General features: G+C 35.6%; 1 protein-coding gene across 1 annotated transcript; it reads right to left on the reverse strand.

Annotated features, from left to right (window-relative positions):
- Nucleotides 1-464: 464 nt before the first annotated feature.
- Nucleotides 465-3714, reverse strand: LOC140156868 (uncharacterized). The gene is made up of 4 exons (XM_072179865.1): nt 3405-3714; nt 3019-3114; nt 2450-2537; nt 465-2108 (listed from the first exon to the last, which is right to left on the reverse strand). The coding sequence occupies exons 1-4, from the start codon at nt 3429-3431 to the stop codon at nt 1225-1227; spliced, it is 1095 nt and encodes a 364-aa protein (XP_072035966.1). The 5' UTR covers nt 3432-3714; the 3' UTR covers nt 465-1224.
- Between the last annotated feature and the right edge of the window lie 6614 nt (nt 3715-10328).

Genomic DNA, 10328 nt, shown 5'->3' on the forward strand with positions numbered 1-10328 from the left:
ACTTTTTTGACGTTTTTGTTCATAACATCTAAACGAAACATATCTCGGGCGTTAAATGTTACTGGGTAATGACTAATGAGCTTTCTTCTGACACCAAAATCTATACACTCTTAAAAATATTTTACTCAACTTGGGAAAAGAGGTCTCAACTCAACAAATTTAGTAAAAAATTACTAAAATTGAGTAAATAGTACTCAACATTGAGCTCATATTGATAAATAATAATGTTGGTTACGGTTTATCAATATGAGCTCAATATTTCCTCAATTTGAGTAACTTTTTACTCATTTTGTTGAGTTGTGACCTTTTTACTCAAGTTGAGTAAAATATTTTTTGCAGTGAAGTGATGAGAAAAAATGAGGAATGGGACTGCTGATCTGGTCACAGAGTTTAAAGGATCTTTGCTTTTTCCATGTCTAAGAATATAACTTCGAAGCATTAGTAATACACAATACACACAAATATCTGTTCACATTTTTCAAAATTGCATAGTTGTTTTATTTCATGTATAATTATTTCTTCAATCATTTGGCAATTCATATGACATGAGAATTTACACATACAAGAAAAAATTTGAGGCACAATTGGCTTGCCATTGCTGGCTACATCAGATACACAGTTAGCTTTAGTCAAGTCTTAATCGGCAATGTCAGCAATGCTATATCGTGGTGAAGACTTGATGACAGTCTAGAGTTATATCTGAGGCATACAACAAAATGGTTTGTATTAACAATAAGACATTATTTTCAGTAAGGCACACATATTTTCCATTATATTACTATTGAAATGATTTCAAAAACGTATTTTTTTATCTTGTTCAATATTTTGTTTGACTGACTAAATTTGGTTGTTATAATTATTTATGACATTTTACATGTTTGATGCTGACAAATAATGGCACGTGTAGTGTTCATGCTGTATCAAACACATTTTAATTCAAAATTTGTTACAACAAATTTTAAGATAATAAAATTTGATCACTGGAAACCACATTTGTTTACAGTTAAAACATAACTATTGACCAACTGAAATGGGCAAATAATCAAACTGAATGTCAATATAAAAACAATTTTCCAAAAAAATATGAATGATAAATTGATAATAGTGTGCCGTATACAATTAAAGGTACATTCAAGAATCACTTGAATTATAAAGTTCAACATAATGGCAAGTTATAAGAGTATGAGAGTCGCGTTTTGATTGGATAAAAGTTCAATGACGTCATCACCATGGTCTCCACATTGTGTCTTTCTTTGATACACACTGGTTTTCATAAGCTGCTGATTTGTGATAATAAAGTTCACGTGAAACAGGAGAAAGTTCTGTTTGAACCTGATGGTGCGACACCGGTGATGCAGTGAATGTTTGTTGAACAGGGGAGGTACAAGCACCGACTGGGGAAACTGGGAGTGTGTTTCCTGCTGAAGATGGAGACATTGCGTGGTGTGAAACGTCCGAAACAGTTTGGGTGTTACCGTTTGTTGCGGGTGTGACCACTACTGGTCCTTGTGCGTACACGGGGATGAAATGAGTTGGTAATTGTCCATTTGGTAGAGCTTGCTGCGGTAACACCAGAGTGATTTCTCCTGATGGCAAGCCGTTGACGCCATCCAAAGGTGGGCTGACAACTACTCGGGTGGAGTTATGAGTTGTAGGAGGAGACATGCGAACTCGCTGTGTGTCGTAGACTGGTGTTGTCAAAGCATAGTCCACTTGAGCGCCCTCAGGTACAGGAGATCGCGAGACTACATTGCGGTAGGTGGCCGTGTGTTCAATAGAGGGCGACATTCTATTCACAGAAACAGTGTCTCTTGGGGTATCTGCGTAAACTGGTTCAAGTGGCTGCTGCTGATGGATTGCGTACTGGGGGTATGGGGTCTGCTGTTGATGATGATGAGGGGAAGGGGTCCTGGTAGGGGATGTCTGCTGCTGTTGCTGTTGATTTGAAGAAGTGCAGAGGTTGGCCAGATGACCGACTAGTTCAGTGCGAAGTTCGGGTGCACCATCTGTGGAAGCGGTGGCTCCGAGGTAGCGGGTGACTTCAGTGACACATTCTGCGTAGCCGGAACGGTATTGGCCGAGTTTGGCTGGATCGCTATTCACAGAAGCTGTAAGTAAATAAAGGAAAGCAAATTGTTATTAGAAATTCATAAAATTATGATTTAAAACAAACAAACAAACATACATACTAATGAACGATCCAAGAATGTATTTCACATGTTCAGTTGAAAAAAGCTCTTCGGTAGCGCCAAATAATATTACTAACTTTAAATTTATTTTTTGGTTTGCAAATTGCATGAGTCCACATGAAAAACTGACAAAATGAATTGATTTGAATGGACTTGAAAACTATTGGTATATTTGAGCACTGTGACTTTAATTTCTATTTTGAAACAAAATTAATGACAAACAAAATGATGATGATAAATTATAATCCAATAAAACTTACCAGATATTTGTTGCCTTTGGATAGTTCTTAGATAACGCACTGTCATTTCTAGGATGTCTGCCTTCTCTAACTTGGAATGACGAGGATTCTGAAAACAAAAATAAAAGAAGACAATCGAATAAGTATACCATCAACAAAATACATGTTACGTTAACAAAGTCATGTAAAAATATTACTATGATTGGTGATACCATTCATCGTTTACGGGAAGTTGAAAAGAGTAGCCTAACTGCTTGACCATTTCACCAATAATACCACTGAATTTTCAATCAAACAGCTCAGTCCAGGAAAAGGCACATTTTGATATTAAGTCACACAAAAACCCCGAACTTTGTCTCTTTAATGTCCTGGCAATTTACCAAGCTTGAACGAGTTGCATTCTAATGACAAGAATAAGTTTTGACAGCTCAGACAAAAGCTTCACAACTCCGAAAGCCAAAACTTGACTAATATAGGGTCGATTCCCACGCGCGTTCCAACTTATTGCACATAGTTTTACAACAAGGTATATGTTTAACTACACGAAAGGTATCAGATAATAATCTGCATAAAAATTGATATAAACTTACATTTTTATTGAGTGCATCCAGGACCAGATTCTTCAGCTGCATCAGACTGTCATTAATTCTTGCTCGTCTCCTCTTTTCCATCAAAGGTTTAGTAGACTATTGGAAGAAATAAAAAAAGAGCACGGAAATGATTAAAATTCAAAATCTTAAATCATGTAAATTGTAGACATAAAAATATTTAAACAACTCCATGAAAATCATCGTAAAAGTATATTTTAATTGAAAATTTAAAACTTTTTGAGATATTTTATTTGCACATTTCAAACTTTGAACATTTTAATTTTTGATAAACGTCCAATAAAAATTTGGAAACAAACTTTTGATAAGTGATAAAACATGATAAAACATGATTATTTAAAAGACAAAAATATGATGACAATTCTTACCTTCATCTTAGGTTTCTCAGCTGGCATCTTGGTATATCAAAGCAAATTCCACAACACAAAATCCAAAACAGAATTCCAAAACGTTGTATATGATTACACCTGTATTAATCCACCTGTTGAACGTACCAAGTCCAAGTCCAGTAAAGTGTGTATAAACGTTGAGTATAGTAATGTATAAGTGCCGCGTGCGTGACCGTCGTTCAGGCGAGTGTTCACAATTATGAGTACACCTGTAGCCAGGTCCACTTTTTAATACTCTCCAAATTTCACCCCGCGGTGATTTGCATTGTACTCTTTTCAAAAGTTTTCATAAAAATCCACATGCCTTTGCACTGGGAAACCACTTTGCTACCTGTTCCCATCACGCTTTCCTATCGTAGCCTCTAGTTTAAGTCACATACCGTTGGTATTGACCAATCGCTGATCAGCATGCTATGCCCATTGTTCTGTTCTTACCTATGATTGGTTAAAAGCCCTAGAGCGAAGTGGTAAGTCGGTGGTTTTTATTGGTTGGTGGCTCACCTGTGTGTCAATCACACACAGGTAAGTAAGTTAGGGAAGTGAGAGCACAAAGCGTGACCAAGTAGAGAATAGCACCGCACGTGCCGATCGACCATGGTTCTTTGTTTAGTGACGGCATTTTGGCTCAGGTAACGGTTCCGATCGAATTATAAATGTAAGTTTGACGTGGGTATTTGAAGAGCTGGAGAAAGATGAAACCATGGAAGATGAGAAAACTAAAACCACAGATGAATAATTTCATTTTTTGTGGGCTCATGTTTTGTAGGCTATTATTTTCACAGATAAATAGCACTTCTTTTTTATAATTAATAAAATGTTTCTTGATGATGATTTCATGATCACCATCATCATCACCCGGCCCGGGCATGCATCATCATCATCATGATATCATTTTAATTTTTATTATTATCATCATCAACTGATCATCATCATCATCATCATCATCATCATCATCATCATCATCATCAACATCATCATCAGCAACAACAACAACAACAACAACAACAACAACATGAAAATTCCACACTGCACCATATAATAATTAATATGGTTTGAATATAATTAGAATTTCTAATGCTGAAAACCCGAGTTGAAAATAACTTACAATTTACAAATATTATATTTTTTATTAAATAATTATGCTACTTGCATTTAGTTATTTTCAAAGCTTATTATGAGAGGGGGAGAGGCATGAGCCTCTCATAATCTCCCTCTCTCTGTGTATGTATATAAATATTATTGCCCCCATTTTATGATGTCGTAATCATGGCGATAATTCAAAAATGAATCTGAATTCGGCAATATCAATAAATACTAGTACTATAATGAACAAACAAGGTAAAAATATTAAATTTGATTCCCACGGCTTTTCCATCCCCGGCGTCGTCTTGAAAAAATAAAAACATCAAACTTCAGACACACAATACACACAATTAGAAATTTGAATTCAATTTTTCAAATCCAACGGTTAAATTATGTATGAGGCGTCACGAAATGAATTAAGATCGCAAGTTACACGGTAAATACTAGCCATTTAATTCTGATTACGGATTTTGAACAAAGGAATTCACCTGCTCCCTGGAGGGAGTCATGAACTGAAGAATGACGCTATGGATGGAGTCACTCAGAAGATGAATTGACTCCGTCCGTCCGTCCACTCACAGCCACTTTACACAACCGTTATGTGGCGTTACTGCTTTTGTATTGCACTTTCAAATTTCAAAAGCAACCGTTGACTAAGTCTGGAACCAACGGCTGGTAACCGATTTGAATTAAATTTTTGATGGAAATGTAGTTACCTGCTTTAAAAAAAAAAAAAAAATGTTTTCATGTTTTCATTTATTTATTTATTTTTATTTTTTTATTTTTTTTATTTTTAATTAATTAATTAATTAATTAATTAATTTATTTATTTATATTATTTATTTATTTTCTATTTATTCGTTTGTTTGATCTAGTTATTAGTAATTTTCTCATTTGAATGTTCAATTTTGATTTGGGGGGTGCAACTACAAAAAGCCTGAAATAGATAATCTATTTCGTAATTTTCTCATTTGAATATTCAATTTTGATTGGGGTGCAACTATAAATATAGTAGATCATCTATTTATTTACTAAATTTATTATCAAAGTACAACAAACCTCATGTTTTAATGAGTCCTTTCACATTATTTTATTGAAAAAAAGTGACCTTCAACGAGAAAAGTTATCAAAGATGACATAACCATGGGAAACTTTTTTTCGCATACCATTACAAATTATGAAAATAAAAAAAATGAAGCATAAAATATCTGAATGTACAGCTCTGATATTTTCCCATATGCAAATGGAGAGGTGTTCCCACGTTTAACGCGTGATTACATTCATTTTTACTGCGCTTCAATTGACGTTTTATTCCAGTCGAGATAGCAGGTGGATTCGTCAAGTTTAATGAGCCTAAGATGCAAAGTGAGCCGAGATTGCAGGCAGAATTTTCAAATCTCAAAGATGGATACAAATATTTACAATTAGAAAGATTTTACTTTTGCTTTTGAATAAGTTTTGTTTACACCTGTTTTGCTTAGCTTGATTTGCTTACGCATTCTTAGAAGTGTTATCTTATTCATAAGGAATTTTAGGAACCCACGCAATTCTGTCGCCCCTTCACCATTAAAAGTGGGTATTTAAAACGAGCGAAGCGAGCAGCGAGCGTAGCGAACCGCGACGCCCCTCGAATAGCGAGTGAAGCGAGCAGAGAGCATAGCAAGCAGGGAGCATAGCGAGCGTACTATTGGTGAAATATCTTAGATCATCATTAGGCACAGCACAGAGCCGGTGCTAAATCACACCATTTTAAATATGCCAAAAATAACATCAAAGACAACAATTAAAATAGCGTTAGCACTAGGAATTGTTGCATTACATCATAACTGAATCCAAGTTGATAACATAATGTTATCTTCAGTAGATAGCAACTCTGACGCGATAATGATAGCTGCCATCTTCTGCTGCAAAGTTTTGGCACTGACCGCGGATGCGGACTAAAATCTCCTGCTCGTCGCCTATCTTCAGTAGATAGCAATTCTGATGCGACATGCGATAACTTCCATCTGCTACTGCAAATTGGTAACCGCGGATGCAGACAAAAATCTCCTGCTCGTCGCTTATCTTCAGTAGATAGCAACACCGTGCGATGTCATCTTCTATAAATCGGCAACTGACTGCACCAAAAAATAAATAAATGAATAAATAAAATAAAATAAAATCCGCTGTTTCTGGATTAAGTTTAATAATTACTAGTGTGACAAACCACGTAGATCTGCTAAATTGATGTTTGTATGATGCTTTTTAAAAGCTTTTAAAGTTATTATGATTGCTTTTGATTATGCAGCACTTATAAGGTGTGCACTAAAAATAAAGCTGACATTTTGCTATGTGTAGACCTAAACAAAAATTGTATACAAAATTTTTTTTTTAAATCATGAATGTCTAATTGTCTACTAATTATGAATAAGATTAAAATAGACCTGCAATTCCTAAAAATCTCCCATGCATCAGCACGTCAGATCAATAACAATAAAGTAACACGTATGGGAAATCCTACCACGCTGTCCCAAAAATAAGTCACCCTCCGGACTGTGTTTAAAAACAAAAGCCATTGAAAATGGCGTGGGAACCAATATTTCACGAGTCTCAATTTTGAATACAGATTTCAGGTAAAACATCATCATTATAATAATCTTTAATAACGATATTTAGTTGCATTGTGTTCGTGAGACGGCTCAATAAGCACCCTTTGTATAGGAACTCACCTGGTAACCACTCATTTAATTCAACGCTTTTCTCAACGGGTAATAGCTGAATGAATACATGCACAAAAGGTAATTAGGACTAGGGCAATTTGGTCTGGGTTTGTGTGGGAATTTGTCGCAAAGTATAGGTATTTTCACCGTTTTCCCATGTATGATATCGTGGTTAAGAGCAGTGGTTTGTTTATATGGTGTTTCCGTAGGGGGTTTGGAGAAATGAGATCTATTTTTGGTCGCAAAAGTGTGTGAAAGTTTACCGTAAGAATAGAGGTGTAATAAACTCATTTGCATAGTCGGTTACAACTATTCCTAGACATGAAAACGTGTTTTGTTTTCATTCAGAAACTGATAATGAGTGAAAATTTGATGGGAAAGTTTGTATTTTAATTATTTTATTTGACAAGATCGGGACCAAGGTACCTTTTTAATCCCAAAATAAACAGGTCCAAAATATTTCGCTCTCTGACCGCTTGCCACTCATTTTATGATTACGAAATCGTTAGATTTTTTGCTATTGCGATTTCCGAAAATAAAGTGTCGACAATATGCCAATATCCGTGGCGGTACCAGTAACTTTTTTTTTTTTCGGGGGGCATTGGGGAAAAGTGAATTACAGGGGCTGGGGCAAAATCAACCAATTTTGCACAAATTGCTGCAAAAAGTAGAAATTTGTGTGATTTGGGTGTTGGTTTTTTTGCCTCAAAAGTAGGGGTGGGGAAACTGGGGTGGGGGGGCAAATGCATGCAATTATAGGTCGAGACAGAAAATGTATACATGGTTGACTGAAGAAAGACAACAAAAGTGTGGACTGAGGACTACAAACTGATAATAATTATCATGATTATGTTATACTTCAAACGAGAGCGAGATCCGCATCAAACCGTATCAATGCAATCTCAAACTGAATCTATAAATGAAATGAATGAATAAAGGAATCAGACGAACAGAATAACTAATTGACAAGGAGTCTGTGTATCGGAGCACTGAATAACAATTCCCAATTTCTTATTTCTTGACCCAAGGGGTTAAGGGTTAAGAGCAAAATTGTACAATTGATTTGTCGGGAGGAGTGGCCTGTCTTTTCCTCGTACTCTCTCCTCAATTATGTTTCTATCTTTTCTCATATAGACCAGCGAGCTTATAAAAGCTTTTAAGACTTGGTTTAATCATTTTGCTTGAGCCTGGTCCCATCAGGACCCAAGTGTGTGTCCACCCGGAACGGCCGGTTAAACAAACAAACAAACAAACAAACAAACAAACAAACAAACAAACAAACAAACAAACAAACAAGCAAGCAAGCAAGCAAGGATTCAAGGCCCGGATTCAAGGCTCGTATACATATGATGCGTTGATGGGGCAATCTTCATCATATTCAATTAATAGACTTCAAGTTCAGAAAGTTCTACTGAGGAATATTGTGCCAGAAGACACCCACCGGGAATGTTGTTGGGCGACTGTTTACAGGCCTACGGTTGGTTGAACTGCACATGAGGTTAAGTTCCGATCTTCTCTAGATATCCAGCATATTGAAGCCACAATTCGTGTTTACGCAATTATTTTGTGGAATTAACAAAACAAAAAGAAACGAATGCCATAGAAAACCACTGAAAATACAATCAAACGTTGGAATCAATTCACACAATGATCTAAATCTGCTATTGAATTATAGGCACGTGGCGTGTCAAAAGATACAAATAGCAAAACACAAAACAAACACGAAAAAAAGTATTGTGGGTGAAAATAAAGACACTCCCTCAAGGTCGTGAAATACCATAGTGAAAACGTTTGCCTTTGGAATGTCTTTATTTTGCGATTATTCCTTTGATTCTCGTATCAAGTTAAATTTTTATATAAAAGGAAAAAGAGAGGAAAAGTCAGACTGGTGTTGCACACCTGGGCGGTATGGACTTTGGCATTACAAAAGTCGTATAAGCACGTGAGAAAACCGATTTGGCAGTGAGCCTTGCAGAGTGCCTGCTGGTACCCACGTTCCTCTGCTCACTTTCACATTTGGGGTGTGATGGAATGCTATTATTGGCATCAAATTGACAAATAATCATGGGAAAAAAGTTGATGATTTGTCTTTAGGTAAAATTGGAAAAAAGGTGAGAAAAGGAAACCGAGCAAAAAGCAAATAAATAATACTAAAAGCAAGACAAAAGAGACTAAATGAAAGGAACCAAATCAAACTTATTGAAATCAAACACACAGTATATAAACATTTATGACAATGACTTGTACCCCCGATCTTACCTGATTCTCAACTCTCAACATTTATGAACTTCATTATTTTGTGCAAAATGGAAGTATGTTTGTTGGATTTCATGTCTACAATATCCCGGGTCCACCGGCTTGTTCTAATGTCTGCTAGTCCTATAATTCGCAAGTCCGAAGGTTCCATAGTGCCATATAACCCCAAATATAACCCGACCCCTATAACCTGGTTTTTGTAGAGCCGCAATAGTAACACTATAGAGTTTAGGGTTCCCAGCAAACACAAACGTATTCGACATTATTCGCAAAAGGTTAGAAAAGGTTGCCACTGACAAATGTTGGGTTATATAAAGAGTATAAATGGCATAAAACGTTTTCATAACATTCAAAAATATAGTTTTGAAAACTTACTGCAAACCATTCAAACATAATGTTATTAAAGTGTTGACGAAATATTTGATAAAAAATGTTTGCCAAAAATATTTTTCAATAACACTTTGACAACATTTTTAAAATGTTAATGTAGTGTGTTTTCATACAAAACGTTTTGAAATGTTTTCAGATCTGATAAAACCCTTTTACATTTAACCAAAACGAGACCCAAAAATATAACCTTATAAAGTGTTTTTATATATATTGTGTTTGCTGGGGTTAAGGTTTAGGGTTATGGTTTAAAGGAAATAAATACAAGTCCCGGACTTAATTATGCAAACGAGTAATCAAACAAACTTGAGCAAGGTAATTTGTTTTCTTCTGCTAAGTAGAACTTTAACCAAACTACTACTAGTTTCAATGCAAAAGACCACCAAGTTGAGCAAAAAAAGGTTCAAACCACTGCAAAGTTATGAAAACCAAGTTGTTTCAACAAGTGTCAGTCTGCCAGTCATATTGAACTACGCCC

Source organism: Amphiura filiformis, chromosome 7 (genome assembly GCF_039555335.1).
Source record: "Amphiura filiformis chromosome 7, Afil_fr2py, whole genome shotgun sequence".
Taxonomy (NCBI): Eukaryota; Metazoa; Echinodermata; class Ophiuroidea; order Amphilepidida; family Amphiuridae; genus Amphiura; species Amphiura filiformis.